The sequence below is a fragment of the Pseudopodoces humilis genome, chromosome 5, assembly GCF_049639895.1.
Source record: "Pseudopodoces humilis isolate 2021_Gansu_Grassland_sample_001 chromosome 5, ASM4963989v1, whole genome shotgun sequence".
In the NCBI taxonomy this organism is placed as follows: domain Eukaryota; kingdom Metazoa; phylum Chordata; class Aves; order Passeriformes; family Paridae; genus Pseudopodoces; species Pseudopodoces humilis.
Window position 1 is genome coordinate 72,814,067 of NC_142204.1, and position 16,308 is coordinate 72,830,374.

General features: G+C 61.9%; 1 protein-coding gene across 3 annotated transcripts in view; it reads left to right on the top strand.

Moving 5' to 3' along the window:
- SBF1 (SET binding factor 1) overlaps window positions 1–16,308 on the top strand; it is a 103,097-nt gene that overhangs the window by 71,409 nt on the left and 15,380 nt on the right. For all 3 annotated transcript variants that reach the window (XM_088055193.1, XM_088055195.1, XM_088055196.1), the window contains exons 18-28: window positions 918–1,076; window positions 1,741–2,000; window positions 3,023–3,195; window positions 3,817–3,890; window positions 3,971–4,166; window positions 5,246–5,373; window positions 6,145–6,320; window positions 8,230–8,369; window positions 10,558–10,765; window positions 14,009–14,205; window positions 14,731–14,868. In XM_088055193.1, coding sequence (XP_087911319.1) covers window positions 918–1,076; window positions 1,741–2,000; window positions 3,023–3,195; window positions 3,817–3,890; window positions 3,971–4,166; window positions 5,246–5,373; window positions 6,145–6,320; window positions 8,230–8,369; window positions 10,558–10,765; window positions 14,009–14,205; window positions 14,731–14,868 — 1,849 coding nt within the window. The remainder of the gene's footprint in view (window positions 1–917; window positions 1,077–1,740; window positions 2,001–3,022; window positions 3,196–3,816; window positions 3,891–3,970; window positions 4,167–5,245; window positions 5,374–6,144; window positions 6,321–8,229; window positions 8,370–10,557; window positions 10,766–14,008; window positions 14,206–14,730; window positions 14,869–16,308) is intronic.

The window sequence follows — 16,308 nt, forward strand, 5'->3', positions numbered from 1 at the left end:
CGGGATCTGCCCCACAGGATCTGCCCCACGGGTTCTGCCCCACGGGATCTGCCCCACAGGCTCTGCCCCACAGGCTCTGCCCCACGGGCTCTGCCCCACAGGATCTGCCCCACAGGCTCTGCCCCACGGGTTCTGCCCCACGGGATCTGCCCCACGGGATCTGCCCCACAGGCTCTGCCCCACGGGATCTGCCCCACGGGCTCTGCCCCACGGGATCTGCCCCACAGGCTCTGCCCCACGGGATCTGCCCCACGGGATCTGCCCCACAGGGAGCCCACAGTGTCCCCCAGGGGGCAGAGCCTGCAGGAGGGGTCCCTTCAGGAGCTGCGGATCCTGCCCGGAGCCTCCAGCCCAGGCTGGCCAAGGCTGCCAGGGAGCAGCTGTGGGATGGGGATGGCTCTGGATGGATCCCATGGGCTGGGGGAGCCTCTGGATGGATCCCATGGGCTGGGGTGATCCTCTGGATGGATCCCATGGGCTGGGGATGGCTCTGGATGGATCCCATGGGCTGGGGGAGCCTCTGGATGGATCCCATGGGCTGGGGATGGCTCTGGATGGATCCCATGGGCTGGGGGTGGCTCTGGATGGATCCCATGGGCTGGGGGAGCCTCTGGATGGATCCCATGGGCTGGGGTGATCCTCTGGATGGATCCCATGGGCTGGGGGTGGCTCTGGATGGATCCCATGGGCTGGGTGTGGCTCTGGATGGATCCCATGGGCTGGGGGGAGCCTCGGGGCTCTGGGTGGGCTCTGAGCAGGAGGATTTTCAGGGAATGCTGCAGGAGCTCTGGTGCTGAGCCCTGCCTGCCCAGCCCATTCCCAGTGGCTGGCAGGAGGAGCAGGGATAGCCGAGCGGAGAGCTCGGCACAAAGGCCGTGTTCAGATGTTCGGATGGACTTTTCCACCTCCCTGCACAGAAACTGAGCCCTGGCATCACCCAGTTCGCCTACAGCTGCGTGCAGGAGCACGTGGTGTGGACCAACATCCAGTTCTGGGAGGCCATGTTCTACTGCGACGTCCAGAACCACATCCGGGCCCTGTACCTGGACAGCGCCGAGGAGAACCACACGGAGCAGGTGGGAGGGGGACCCAGGAGAGCTCCCAGGAGGGCTGGGGCTCCCCATGGAATTGCAGAGTCCTGGGATGGGTGGTTTGGGACCCCCGAGCCCCCCCAGTGCCCCCCTGCCATGGCAGGGACACCTCCCACTGGCCCAGGCTGCTCCCAGCCCCAGGCTCCAGCCTGGCCTTGGCCACTGCCAGGGATCCAGGGGCAGCCACAGCTGCTCTGGCAATTCCAGCCCAGCCAGCAATTCCCAATTCCCAATTCCCAACATCCCACCCCCATCTCCCCTTTCCCAGGGAATTCCCTCCATTCCCTCTCTCCAGCCCTGCCCCGGCTCCGCTCCAGGAAGGAATTTTGGGATCCAGGGGTTTCCCTGGGAATCTCGGCACTGCAGGAAGGGTCTCCCTTCCCTTTTCCAGCCCCAGCTTCCAGAAAAATCCCTCGGGATGGATTCAGAGCCTCCCAGATCCCAGAATGGTTTGGGATGGGATCCAGGGACCTTCAATCCCATCCCATTCCAATCCCACCATCCCAGGCTGCTCCAAGCTTTCCTTGGCCATTCCCGGGGTCCAGGGGCAGCCCCGGCTGCTCTGGGAATTCCATTCCAGCTGCCCCCCAGTTCTGGGAGATCCCAGTGGGATCCCTGCAGACAACCCCCATCTCCTTCCCCTCCCCAGGAGAGCGCGGAGGAGCCTCAGGAGGCCAAATCGGCTCTGGAGATCGCGTCGGAGCAGCTGCGGCTGTGGCCCACCATGAGCCGGGAGAAGCAGCAGGAGCTGATCCAGAAGGAGGAGAGCACGGTGTTCAGCCAGGCCATCCACTACGCCAACAGGATGAGCTACCTGCTGCTGCCCCTGGACACCAGCAAGAACCGCCTGCTCCGCAGCTCCGGCCTGGGCGACGTGGAGAGCGTCAGCAACAGCTTCGTCACCAACAGGTGACCCAGGGGACACCCGGGGACAGCCGGGGGGGATGGCCCTGCTGGCTGCGGGTGGCTCCGAGGGTTCTTTCCAGCCCCAGCCACGCTGGGATTGCGGGATCGTGTCGGGATCGTGTCGGGAGCGTGTCGGGATCGTGTCGGGATCGTGTCGGGATCGTGTCGGGATCGTGTCGGGATCGTGTCGGGATCGTGTCGGGATCGTGTCAAGATTGTGTTGGGATCGTGTCGGGATCGTGTCGGGATCGTGTCGGGATCGTGTCGGGATCGTGTCGGGATTGAGGTGCCCGGGGCGGGTTCTGGGAGTGGGAGCAGGCTGGGACTCCTGGCAGGAGTGGGAGCTCTCCTGGGATCAGATCTGGAGTGGGAGCTCTCCTGGGATCGGATCAGGGGCAGGAACTCTCCTGGGATCGGATCAGGAGTGGGAGCTCTCCTGGGATCGGATCAGGGGCAGGAGCTCTCCTGGGATCAGATCTGGAGTGGGAGCTCTCCGGGGTTTTCATCAGGAGTGGAAGCTCTCACAGGTCCATGCTGGGAGTGCCCCTGGCTGTTCCTGGCTGAGCTGTTCCTTGTGAGGCTGTTCCCAGCCCGCCTGTTCCTGGTGGGGCTGCTCCTGGTGGGGCTGTTCCCGGCCCAGCTGTTCCTTGTGGGGCTGTCCCTGGCTGGGCTGTTCTTTGTGGGGCTGTTCCCGGCCTTGGCTGTTCCCAGCCTGGCTGTTCCTTGGAGGGCTGTTCCATGCCCGGCTGTTCCTTGTGGGGTTGTTCCACACCCGGCTGTTCCCTGCCCGGCTGTTCCCTGCCTGTCTGTTCCTGGCTGGGGCTGTTCCCAGCCCGGCTGTTCCTGGTGGGGCTGTTCCCAGCCTGGTTGTTCCATGCCTGGCTGTTCCTGGTGGGGCTGTCCCTGGTGGGGCTGTCCCTGGTGGGGCTGTTCCCAGCCCGGCTGTCCCTGGTGGGGCTGTTCCCAGCCCGGCTGTTCCCAGCCCGCCTGTCCCGGGCTGACCCGCTCCCGTTTCCCTCGGGAAGCATCGCGGGCAGCGTGGCCGAGAGCTACGACACCGAGAGCGGCTTCGAGGACGCCGAGAGCTCGGACGTGGCCAACTCGGTGGTGAGGTTCATCAACCGCTTCGTGGACAAGGTGTGCACCGAGAGCGGCGTCACCAACGAGCACCTCAAGGGGCTGCACGTCATGATCCCGGGTGAGGACACCGGGGCTGCGGGGGACAGCGGGGGACAGCGGGGGACAGCGGGAACTGGGGGGGTTGGGGACAGGGCGGGTGGGGTTTGGGTGGGGTTTGGAAGGGGTTTGGGTGGGGCAGGTGGGGTTTGGGTGGGGCCGGTGGGGTTTGGGTGGGGTTTGGGAGGGGTTTGGGTGGGGTTAGGATGGGGTTTGGGAGGGGTTTGGGTCAGGACAGGTGGGATTTGGGGACAGGACAGGTGGGATTGGGACAGGACAGGTGGGATTTGGGTGGGATTTGGGCAGGACAGGTGGGATTTTGGGACAGGACAGGTGGGATTTTGGGACAGGACAGGTGGGATTTGGGGCAGGACAGGTGGGATTTGGGACAGGACAGGTGGGATTTGGGACAGGACAGGTGGGATTTGGGGCAGGACAGGTGGGATTTGGGTCAGGACAGGTGGGATCTGGGTCAGGACAGGTGGGATTTGGGGCAGGACAGGTGGGATTTGGGTCAGGACAGGTGGGATTTGGGTCAGGACAGGTGGGATTTGGGTCAGGACAGGTGGGATTTGGGGCAGGACAGGTGGGATTTGGGGCAGGACAGGTGGGATTAGCGCAGAACTCACTCCCTGTGCCACAGACATCGTGCAGATGCACATCGAGACCCTGGACGCCGTGCACAGGGAGAGCAAGCGGCTCCCTCCCATCCAGAAGGTGGGGACGCCCCTCGGGGCTGGGAGGGGGTCCTGGGGGGCTCCGGGACCCTCCCCACGAGCCCCCCGTTGTTCCCCCAGCCCAAGCTGCTGCGGCCCGCGCTGCTGCTGGGGGAGGAGTGCGTGCTGGAGGGGCTCCGCGTGTACCTGATGCCCGACGGGCGCGAGGAGGCGGCGGGGGGCAGCGCCGGGGGACCCCCCCTGCTCCCCGCCGAGGGGGCCGTGTTCCTCACCACCTACAGGATCATCTTCAAGGGGACCCCCACGGACCCCCTGGGTGAGGGGCCGAGCCTCGGGAAACGGCCCCGGACACCCCGGGGGGGCATGGGGGGGGTCAGGGGTCCCTGGGGATCAGGGGATGGTCAGGGGTCCCTGGGGATGGGATCTGGTCAGGGGTCCCTGGGGATCAGGGGATGGTCAGGGGTCCCTGGGGATGGGATCTGGTCAGGGGTCCCTGGGGATGGGATCTGGTCAGGGGTCCCTGGGGGTGGGGGGAGGTCAGGGATCCTTGGGAAGGAGGATCAGTGATCCCCAGAGGATCAGGATCAGTGATCCCCAGGGATCCAGGATCAGTGATCCCCAGAGGATCAGGATCAGTGATCCCCAGAGGATCAGGATCAGTGATCCCCAGAGGATCAGTGATCCCCAGGGATCCAGGATCAGTGATCCCCAGGGATCCAGGATCAGTGATCCCCAGAGGATCAGGATCAGTGATCCCCAGGGATCCAGGATCAGTGATCCCCAGAGGATCAGGATCAGTGATCCCCAGGGATCAGGATCAGTGATCCCCAGGGATCCAGGATCAGTGATCCCCAGGGATCCAGGATCAGTGATCCCCAGAGGATCAGGATCAGTGATCCCCAGAGGATCAGGATCAGTGATCCCCAGAGGATCAGGATCAGTGATCCCCAGAGGGATCAGGATCAGTGATCCCCAGGGATCCAGGATCAGTGATCCCCAGGGATCAGGATCAGTGATCCCCAGAGGATCAGGATCAGTGATCCCCAGAGGATCAGTGATCCCGGGGATCCGGGGCTCTGTTCCTGGCTGCTGTGTCCCCTGGGCCATGGAGGGACAGTCCCGGTGGCCAGGGCAGGTTGGGTGTGACTGGTGGTGTCCCCTGTCCCCTGTCCCCTGTCCCCTGTCCCCCGGTGGGACGGTCCCCAGGGCAGGCTGGCTGTGACTGGTGCTGTCCCATGTCCCCTGTCCCCTGTCCCCTGTCCCCCGGTGGGACGGTCCCCAGGGCAGGCTGGCTGTGACCCGCTGTGTCCCCTGTCCCCTGTCCCCTGTCCCCTGTCCCCCGGTGGGACGGTCCCCAGGGCAGGCTGGCTGTGACCCGCTGTGTCCCCTGCCCAGTGGGGGAGCAGGTGGTGATCCGGTCCTTCCCCATCGCCGCGCTCACCAAGGAGAAGAAGATCAGCGTCCAGGCACAGGCGGATCAGTTCATCCAGGAGGGACTGCAGCTGCGCTCCTGCACCTTCCAGGTGACATCTGGGGACACCTGGGACAGCTGGGGACAGCTGGGGACAGCTGGGGACACACCTGGGACAGCTGGGGACAGCTGGGGACACACCTGGGGACAGCTGGGGACAGCTGGGGACACCTGGGGACACACCTGGGACAGCTGGGGACAGCTGGGGACACACCTGGGACAGCTGGGGACAGCTGGGGACACCTGGGGACACACCTGGGGCACCTGGGGACACACCTGGGGACAGCTGGGAACACCTGGGGACAGCTGGGGACATCACAGCACAACCCCCATGGGTCACTGAGGCTGGGGACCACCAGGGATGGGACATTTGGGGACATTTGGGGACATTTGGGGACATTTGGGGACATCACAGCACAACCCCTGTGGATCATTGAGGGTGGGGACCACCAGGGATGGGACATTTGGTGACATTTTGAGGGTACTTGGTGACACTTGGTGACACTTGGTGACATCTGGTGACGTTTGGTGACGTTTTGAGGATATTTGGTGACATTTGGGCGTCATCTGTTGACATTTGGGTGACATCTGGTGACACTTGGTGACATTTGGGTGACATCTGGTGCCACCTGGTGACACTTGGTGACCTTTGAGCTGGGACAGAGCTCCCGGAGCCGCAGCCCCCGCGGGAGGAGCGGCACTCGGGGCTCGGGGGGACGGGAACGCAGCGAGGGCCCCGCCGCTCCCGGCTGGCTCCATCCTCTGTCCCCTGTCACCTCCCCGCTGTCACCTCCCCGGTGTCACCTCCCCGGTGTCCCCACAGCTGCTGAAGATCGCCTTTGACGAGGAGGTGGCCTCGGACAGCGCCGAGATCTTCCGGAAACATCTGCACAAGCTGCGCTACCCCCAGCACGTGCGCGGCACCTTCGCCTTCACCGCGGGCCAGTCCCCCAAGCAGGCCATGCAGCCCAAGGCCAAGGACAAGAACCCCTCGCTCAGGTGACAGGACAGGACAGGGGGTGACACCCGGGAACACCTCAGTGCTCAGGGACACCCCTCCTGTCCCCCGGTGTCACCCAGGAGTCACCCAGGAGTCACCCAGGAGTCACCCAGGAGCGGGGCACGGGGAGCTGAGCCCGCCTCGCTCGGAGCCGGCCTGGGGATCAGAGAATCCTCAGGGCTGGAAAATCCCTCCCAGTGACTCCAGTCATTGTCCCTGTCCCCAAAATCCCTCCCAGTGACTCCAGTCATTGTCCCTGTCCCCAAAATCCCTCCCAGTGACTCCAGTCATTGTCCCTGTCCCCAAAATCCCTCCCAGTGACTCCAGTCATTGTCCCTGTCCCCAAAATCCCTCCCAGTGACTCCAGTCATTGTCCCTGTCCCCAAAATCCCTCCCAGTGACTCCAGTCATTGTCCCTGTCCCCAAAATCCCTCCCAGTGACTCCAGTCATTGTCCCTGTCCCCAAAATCCCTCCCAGTGATTCCATTGTCCTGCAGTGCTGGGTGACATGGGGACATTGTCCTGCAGTGCTGGGTGACATGGGGACATTGTCCTGCAGTGCTGGGTGACTCAGGGACATTGTCCTGCAGTGCTGGGTGACATGGGGACATTGTCCTGCAGTGCTGGGTGACTCAGGGACATTGTCCTGCAGCGCTAGGTGGCTCAGGGACATTGTCCTGCAGTGCTGGGTGACATGGGGACATTGTCCTGCAGCGCTGGGTGACATGGGGACATTGTCCTGCAGTGCTGGGTGACATGGGGACATTGTCCTGCAGTGTTGGCTGCAGCCCTGAGCCCAGGCTTGGCTGGCAACGACCCTACCATGGATCCCCGGGTCCCTGTGCTGGATCCCTGTGCTGGATCCCTGAGCTGGATCCTTGTTCTGGATCCCCGTGGTGGATCCCCATGGTGGATCCCTGTGCTGGATTCCTGTGCTGGATCCCTGTGCTGGGTTCCTGTGCTGGATCCCCGTGGTGGATCCCCATGGTGGATCCCTGTGGTGGATCCCCGTGGCGGATCCCCGTGGTGGGTTCCTGTGCTGGATCCCCGTGGTGGATCCCCGTGGTGGATCCCTGTGCTGGATCCCTGTGGTGGTTCCCTGGGCTGGATCCCTGTGGTGGATCCCCGTGGTGGATCCCTGAGCTGGGTTCCTGTGGTGGATCCCCGTGGTGGTTTCCTGGGCTGGATTCCCGTGCTGGATCCCTGTGCTGGATCCCTGTGCTGGATCCCTGTGCTGGATTCCCGGGCTGGATCCCCGAGCTGGGTTCCTGTGGTGGATCCCCGTGCTGGATCCCTGTGCTGGATCCCCGTGCTGGATCCCCGTGCTGGATCCCCGGGCTGGATCCCTGGGCTGGGTTCCTGTGCTGGATCCCTGTGGTGGATCCCCGTGGTGGATCCCCGTGGTGGTTCCCTGGGCTGGATCCCCATGGTGGATCCCCGGGCTGGATCCCTGAGCTGGGTTCCTGTGGTGGATCCCCGTGCTGGATCCCTGTGCTGGATCCCCGTGCTGGATCCCCGTGGTGGATCCCTGAGCTGGGTTCCTGTGCTGGATCCCCGGGCTGGATCCCCGTGCTGGATCCCCGGGCTGGATCCCTGAGCTGGGTTCCTGTGCTGGATCCCCGTGGTGGTTCCCTGGGCTGGATCCCTGAGCTGGATCCCCGTGGTGGATCCCTGAGCTGGGTTCCTGTGCTGGATCCCCGTGCTGGATCCCCGTGCTGGATCCCCGTGCTGGATCCCCGTCCCTCGCTGTGCTTTGGATCTCCCCTCCCGTGTGGCCGCCGGTTCCGATCCGGCCGCGTCCCCGGGGGTCCCGAGGGGGGGCCCTGCTCCTGCCAGGGGGGTCCCCAACAGCCCAAACCCCCCGGGAGCGGCGGTGGCCGGGTGACAGCGCCGTCCCCGTGTCCCCAGGACGCTGTCCAAGAACCTGGTGAAGAACGCCAAGAGGACCATCGGCCGGCAGTACGTCACCCGCAAGAAGTACACCCCGCCCGCCTGGGAACAGCGCGGCAGCCACAACTTCCCCGAGGACAACGAGGACGAGATCTCAGGTGGGGAGAGGTGACACTGTCTCCGTGCTGGGGACAGGGTGGGGTGACACTGTCACCGTGCTGGGGACAGGGAGAGGTGACACTGTCACCGTGCTGGGGACAGGGTGGGGTGACACTGTCACCGTGCTGGGGACAGGGAGAGGTGACACTGTCACCGTGCTGGTAATGGAGAGGTGACACTGTCACCGTGCTGGGGACAGGGAGAGGTGACACTGTCACCGTGCTGGTAATGGAGAGGTGACACTGTCACCGTGCTGGGGACAGGGTGGGGTGACACTGTCACCGTGCTGGGGACAGGGAGAGGTGACACTGTCACCGTGCTGGTAATGGAGAGGTGACACTGTCACCGTGCTGGGGACAGGGAGAGGTGACACTGTCCCTGTGCTGGGGACAGGGAGAGGTGACACTGTCACCGTGCTGGTAATGGAGAGGTGACACTGTCACCGTGCTGGGGACAGGGAGAGGTGACACTGTCCCTGTGCTGGGGACAGGGAGAGGTGACACTGTCACCGTGCTGGTAATGGAGAGGTGACACTGTCACCGTGCTGGGGACAGGGAGAGGTGACACTGTCACCGTGCTGGGAACAGGGAGAGGTGACACTGTCACCGTGTTGGTAATGGAGAGGTGACACTGTCACCGTGCTGGGGACAGGGAGAGGTGACACTGTCCCTGTGCTGGGGACAGGGAGAGGTGACACTGTCACCGTGTTGGTAATGGAGAGGTGACACTGTCACCGTGCTGGGAACAGGGAGAGGTGACACTGTGCCTGCGGTGGGAACAGGGAGAGGTGACACTGTCCCTGCGGTGGGAACAGGGAGAGGTGACACTGTCACCGTGCTGGGGACAGGGAGAGGTGACACTGTCCCTGCGGTGGGGACATCCAAGGACAGAAGTGACCAGAGCTCGTGGTCTGGTGGGTGGGGGTTCCCAGGGCTGACCCCGGTGGTGGCCGGGTGTTGCTGTCAGACACGGAATCAGTCACACGGACTCAGCTCAGGAGATGGTGAAGAAGAAGAAGAAGTGAACTTTATTTCTCCTCTCACCATTTACGGCTTTCTGACCACGGCCAGGGATTGGGTGGTCAGGATAACACAACCACACTGACCACGAGGTGTCCATCAGGAGATGTGTGACACCTATCCATGTTTGTAGTTAACAACACCTTTCCATCAACACTGACCACGAGGTGTCCATCAGGAGATGTGTGACACCTGTCTATGTTTGTAGTTAACAACACCTTTCCAACCACACTGACCATGAGAGGTGTCCATCAGGAGATGTGTGACACCTGTCTATGTTTGTAGTTAGTAACACCTTTCCATCAACACTGACCATGAGGTGTCCATCAGAAGTGTCACCAAGCAATGCACACCTGTCCATGAGAGGTGTCCATCAGGAGGTGTGTGACACCTATCCATGTTTGTAGTTAACAACACCTTTCCAACCACACTGACCATGAGGTGTCCATGAGAGGTGTCCATCAGGAGGTGTGTGACACCTGTCTATGTTTGTAGTTAACAACACCTTTCCATCAACACTGACCATGAGAGGTGTCCATCAGGAGATGTGTGACACCTATCCATGTTTGTAGTTAACAACACCTTTCCAACCACCCTGACCATGAGAGGTGTCCATCAGAAGTGTCACCAAGCAATGCACACCTGTCCATGAGAGGTGTCCATCAGGAGATGTGTGACACCTATCTATGTTTGTAGTTAACAACACCTTTCCAAGCACACTGACCATGAGAGGTGTCCATCAGGAGATGTGTGACACCTATCTATGTTTGTAGTTAGTAACACCTTTCCATCAACAGTGACCATGAGAGGTGTCCATCAGAAGTGTCACCAAGCAATGCACACCTATCCATGTTTGTAGTTAATAACACCTTTCCATCAACACTGACCATGAGAGGTGTCCATCAGGAGATGTGTGACACCTATCCATGTTTGTAGTTAACAACACCTTTCCAAGCACACTGACCATGAGAGGTGTCCATCAGAAGTGTCACCAAGCAATGCACACCTATCCATGTTTGTAGTTACTGTCCGGGGACAGTTCTTCAGAAGCGGTGTCCCCAAGCTCCAAAGCTTTCGGGGTGACAGTTGGGCAGCGACCCCAGCACGGAGGGAGGGTGGTCGGTCGGGGCTCCAGGACACCGTGCCCAGCGCCGCCGCGTCCCCGCAGTGTCCGAGGAGCTGGACAGGAGCACGCTGACGCCCGGCAGCACGGTGAGGCCGTCGGAGAAGATGACCATGACGCACGTGGTGGAGCGCGCCTGTTGCCGGGACTACCAGCGCCTGGGGCTGGGCACGCTGAGCAGCAGCCTGACGCGCTCCAAGAACGAGCCCTTCCGCATCTCCACCGTCAACCGCATGTACGCCATCTGCCGCAGGTGAGCCGGCGCGGCCCGCGACTGCCGGTGGGTCCTGGGGGGTCCTGGGGGGTTCCTGTGGGTTCCTGTGGGTTCCTGTGGGTTCTGGAAGGTTCCTGTGGGTCCTGCTGTGTTCCTGTGGGTTCCTGTGGGTTCCTGTGGGTCCTGGTGGGTTCCTTTGGGTTCCTGTGGGTTCCTGGTGGGTTCCTGTGGGTTTCTGAGGGTTCTGGAGGGTTCCTGTGGGTCCTGCTGTGTTCCTGTGGGTTCCTGTGGGTTCCTGTGGGTCCTGGTGGGTTCCTGTGGGTTTCTGAGGGTTCCTGTGGGTTCCTGTGGGTTCCTGTGGGTTCCTGTGGGTCCTGGTGGGTTCCTGTGGGTTCCTGTGGGTTCCTGTGGGTCCTGGTGGGTTCCTGTGGGTTCCTGAGGGTTCTGGAGGGTTCCTGTGGGTTTCTGAGGGTTCTGGAGGGTTCCTGTGGGTTCCTGTGGGTTCCTGGTGGGTTCCTGTGGGTTTCTGAGGGTTCCTGTGGGTTCCTGTGGGTTCCTGTGGGTTCCTGTGGGTCCTGGTGGGTTCCTGTGGGTTCCTGTGGGTTCCTGTGGGTTCCTGTGGGTCCTGGTGGGTTCCTGTGGGTTTCTGAGGGTTCTGGAGGGTTCCTGTGGGTCCTGCTGTGTTCCTGTGGGTTCCTGTGGGTTCCTGTGGGTCCTGGTGGGTTCCTGTGGGTTTCTGAGGGTTCTGGAGGGTTCCTGTGGGTTCCTGTGGGTTCCTGGTGGGTTCCTGTGGGTTTCTGAGGGTTCTGGAGGGTTCCTGTGGGTTCCTGTGGGTTCCTGGTGGGTCCTGGTGGGTTCCTGTGGGTTTCTGAGGGTTCTGGAGGGTTCCTGTGGGTTCCTGTGGGTTCCTGGTGGGTTCCTGTGGGTTTCTGAGGGTTCTGGAGGGTTCCTGTGGGTTCCTGTGGGTTCCTGTGGGTTCTGGAGGGTTCCTGTGGGTTCCTGTGGGTTCCTGAGGGTTCTGGAGGGTTCCTGTGGGTCCTGCTGTGTTCCTGTGGGTTCCTGTGGGTTCCTGTGGGTCCTGGTGGGTTCCTGTGGGTTTCTGAGGGTTCTGGAGGGTTCCTGTGGGTTCCTGTGGGTTCCTGTGGGTTCTGGAGGGTTCCTGTGGGTTCCTGTGGGTTCCTGAGGGTTCTGGAGGGTTCCTGTGGGTCCTGCTGTGTTCCTGTGGGTTCCTGTGGGTTCCTGTGGGTCCTGGTGGGTTCCTTTGGGTTCCTGTGGGTTCCTGGTGGGTTCCTGTGGGTCCTGGTGGGTTCCTTTGGGTTCCTGTGGGTTCCTGGTGGGTTCCTGTGGGTCCTGGTGGGTTCCTGTGGGTTTCTGAGGGTTCTGGAGGGTTCCTGTGGGTTCCTGTGGGTTCCTGGTGGGTTCCTGAGGGTTTCTGAGGGTTCTGGAGGGTTCCTGTGGGTTCCTGAGGGTTATGGTGGGTTCCTGAGGGTTCTGGTGGGTTCCTGTGGGTTCCGGTGGGTCCCTGCGGATCCCGGACTTTGAGCCCTGGTCACTCCTGTCCATGGATGACCATGAGCCCTGGTCACTGTTGTCCATGGCTGACCACGTCCCTGGTCACTCCTGTCCTTGGCTGACCATGTCCCTGGTCACTCCTGTCCCTGTTGGTCCATAAATCCGGCTCCCAGGTGCCGTTATCCCCCTCGGGCCGTGCTCCCTGTGTCAGGTTGGCTTTCCCCCACGTGGAGTTTCCACCTAACAATCCAAGGAACAATCCAGAAGATCAATTATCCCAGGCTGCAGGGGTTAATTAACACCCTAACGAGGCCCGGGAGAGCTGTGTCACCCCCAGCTTTGTTCCTCCAAAGAACAATCCAGAAGATCAATTAGCCCAGGCTGCAGGGGTTAATTAACACCCTAACGAGAGAGCCGTGTCACCCCCAGCTCTGTTCCTCCAAGGAACAATCCAGAAGATCAATTAGCCCAGGCTGCAGGGGTTAATTAACACCCTAACGAGAGAGCTGTGTCACCCCCAGCTTTGTTCCTCCAAGGAACAATCCAGAAGATCAATTATCCCAGGCTGCGGGGGTTAATTAACACCCTAACGAGAGAGCCATGTCACCCCCAGCTCTGTGCCTCCAAAGAACAATCCAGAAGATCAATTATCCCAGGCTGTGGGGGTTAATTAACACCCTAACGAGCCCGGGAGAGCCATGTCACCCCCAGCTTTGTTCCTCCAAGGAACAATCCAGAAGATCAATTATCCCAGGCTGTGGGGGTTAATTAACACCCTAACGAGGCCCGGGAGAGCCATGTCACCCCCAGCTTTGTTCCTCCAAGGAACAATCCAGAAGATCAATTATCCCAGGCTGCAGGGGTTAATTAACACCCTAACGAGAGAGCTGTGTCACCCCCAGCTTTGTTCCTCCAAGGAACAATCCAGAAGATCAATTATCCCAGGCTGCAGGGGTTAATTAACACCCTAACGAGAGAGCCGTGTCACCCCCAGCTCTGTTCCTCCAAAGAACAATCCAGAAGATCAATTAGCCCAGGCTGCAGGGGTTAATTAACACCCTAACGAGAGAGCTGTGTCACCCCCAGCTCTGTTCCTCCAAGGAACAATCCAGAAGATCAATTAGCCCAGGCTGCAGGGGTTAATTAACACCCTAACGAGAGAGCTGTGTCACCCCCAGCTTTGTTCCTCCAAGGAACAATCCAGAAGATCAATTATCCCAGGCTGCGGGGGTTAATTAACACCCTAACGAGAGAGCCATGTCACCCCCAGCTCTGTGCCTCCAAAGAACAATCCAGAAGATCAATTATCCCAGGCTGTGGGGGTTAATTAACACCCTAACGAGCCCGGGAGAGCCATGTCACCCCCAGCTTTGTTCCTCCAAGGAACAATCCAGAAGATCAATTATCCCAGGCTGTGGGGGTTAATTAACACCCTAACGAGGCCCGGGAGAGCCATGTCACCCCCAGCTTTGTTCCTCCAAGGAACAATCCAGAAGATCAATTATCCCAGGCTGCGGGGGTTAATTAACACCCTAACGAGCCCGGGAGAGCCATGTCACCCCCAGCTTTGTTCCTCCAAGGAACAATCCAGAAGATCAATTATCCCAGGCTGTGGGGGTTAATTAACACCCTAACGAGAGAGCCGTGTCACCCCCAGCTCTGTGCCTCCAAAGAACAATCCAGAAGATCAATTATCCCAGGCTGTGGGGGTTAATTAACACCCTAACGAGGCCCGGGAGAGCCGTGTCACCCCCAGCTCTGTGCCCACAGCTACCCCGGGCTGCTGATTGTGCCGCAGAGCATCCAGGACAACACGATCCAGCGGATCTCGCGCTGTTACCGGCAGAGCCGCTTCCCGGTGGTGTGCTGGAGGAACTCCCGCACCAAGGCCGTGCTGCTGCGCTCCGGGGGCCTCCACGGCAAGGGCGTCGTGGGGCTCTTCAAATCCCAGAACGCCCCGGCCCCGGGTGAGATCCGGGGGTGGGATCGCCCCCGCCTCGGGGTGCTGGCACCTGGGGGTGTCCTGGTCCTGGGAGGTGACACCTGGGGGTGCCCTGGCTTGGGCAGTGACACCCTGCCTCGGGGTGGTGACACCTGGGGGTGTCCTGGTCCTGGGAGGTGACACCTGAGGGTGTCCTGGTCCTGGGAGGTGACACCTGAGGGTGTCCTGGCTTGGGCAGTGACACCCTGCCTTGGGGTGGTGACACTTGGGGGTCCTCTGGCTTGGGCAGTGACACCCTGCCTCGGGCTGCTGGCACCTGGGGGTGTCCTGGTCCTGGGAGGTGACACCTGGGGGTGTCCTGCCTCGGGGTGCTGACACCTGGGGGTGTCCCCAGCCCTGGGAGGTGACACTCGGGGTGTCCCCAGCCCTGGGAGGTGACACTCGGGGTGTCCCCAGCCCTGGGAGGTGACACCTGGGGGTGTCCCCAGTCCTGGGAGGTGACACCTGGGGGTGTCCCCAGCCCTGGGAGGTGACAGGGGTGTCCCTGCAGGCCCCTCCCAGGCCGACTCCACCAGCCTGGAGCAGGAGAAGTACCTGCAGGCCGTCATCAATTCCATGCCTCACTACTCTGACGCCGGCGGGCGCAACACCCTGAGCGGCTTCACCTCGGCTCACATGAGCAGTGCAGGTGAGGGACGTGGGGAGGGGGCTCGGGGGGCTCCCCCACATCCTCTGCAGGACCCCAGCTCCGGCCGCGTGTCCCCGGCTGCGGCCGGGGTTTGGGAGATCCGGGGGGGTTTGGGAATCTCGGTGTCCCTGGAGCTGGGAGCCAAAGGCTGTGCTGGGATTGGGGACAGACCCTTCCCAGCAGGGTCTCGGCACTGCCTGACCCCTGTGCACGGAGCTGGGGGCAGGCTGGGGACCCCCGGTGAGTCTGTGCCCACCTGGCCCTGCCCAACCGGCCATTCCCAACTGACCATTCCCAACCGGCCATTCCCAACCGGCCCTGCCCAACCGGCCCTGCCCAACCGGCCATTCCTCACCGGCCATTCCCAACTGACCATTCCCAACCGGCCATTCCCAACTGACCATTCCCAACCGGCCATTCCCAACTGACCATTCCCAACCGGCCATTCCCAACCGGCCATTCCCAACCGGCCATTCCCAACTGACCATTAACCGGCCATTCCCAACCGGCCATTCCCAACTGACCATTCCCAACCGGCCATTCCCAACCGGCCATTCCCACCCGGCCATTCCTCAGCAGCCATTCCCAACTGACCATTCCTCACCGGCCATTCCCTGCAGGACAGAGCTCCATCACTCCCTGCCGTACTCTGGTGCCACCCGTCCTGTCCCAGTGCCACCCATCCTGTCCCAGTGCCATCCTGTCCTGTCCCAGTGCCATCCTGTCCTGTCCCAGTGCCATCCTGTCCTGTCCCAGTGCCATCCTGTCCTGTCCCATCCCTCCTGTCCCAGTGCCATCGGCCCTGTCCCAGTGCCGCCCATCCTGTCCCAGTGCCATTCCTCCTGTCCCAGTGCCACCCATCCTGTCCTGTCCCAGTGCCATCCGTCCTGTCCCAGTGCCACCCGTCCTGTCCCAGTGCCATCCTGTCCTGTCCCAGTGCCACCCATCCTGTCCCAGTGCCACCCGTCCTGTCCCAGTGCCATCCTGTCCTGTCCCAGTGCCACCCGTCCTGTCCCAGTGCCACCCATCCTGTCCCAGTGCCATCCTGTCCTGTCCCAGTGCCACCCATCCTGTCCCAGTGCCACCCGTCCTGTCCCAGTGCCATCCTGTCCTGTCCCAGTGCCACCCGTCCTGTCCCAGTGCCACCCTGTCCTGTCCCAGTGCCACCCTGTCCTGTCCCAGTGCCACCCATCCTGTCCCAGTGCCATCCTGTCCTGTCCCAGTGCCATTCCTCCTGTCCCAGTGCCACCCATACTGTCCCATCCCTCCTGTCCCAGTGCCATCAGCCCTGTCCCAGTGCCATCCTGTCCTGTCCCAGTGCCATCGGCCCTGTCCCAGTGGCGCCCATCCTGTCCCAGTGCCACCCATCCTGTCCTGTCCCAGTGCCACCCATCCTGTCCCAGTGCCACCCATCCTGTCCCAGTGCCACCCGTCCTGTCC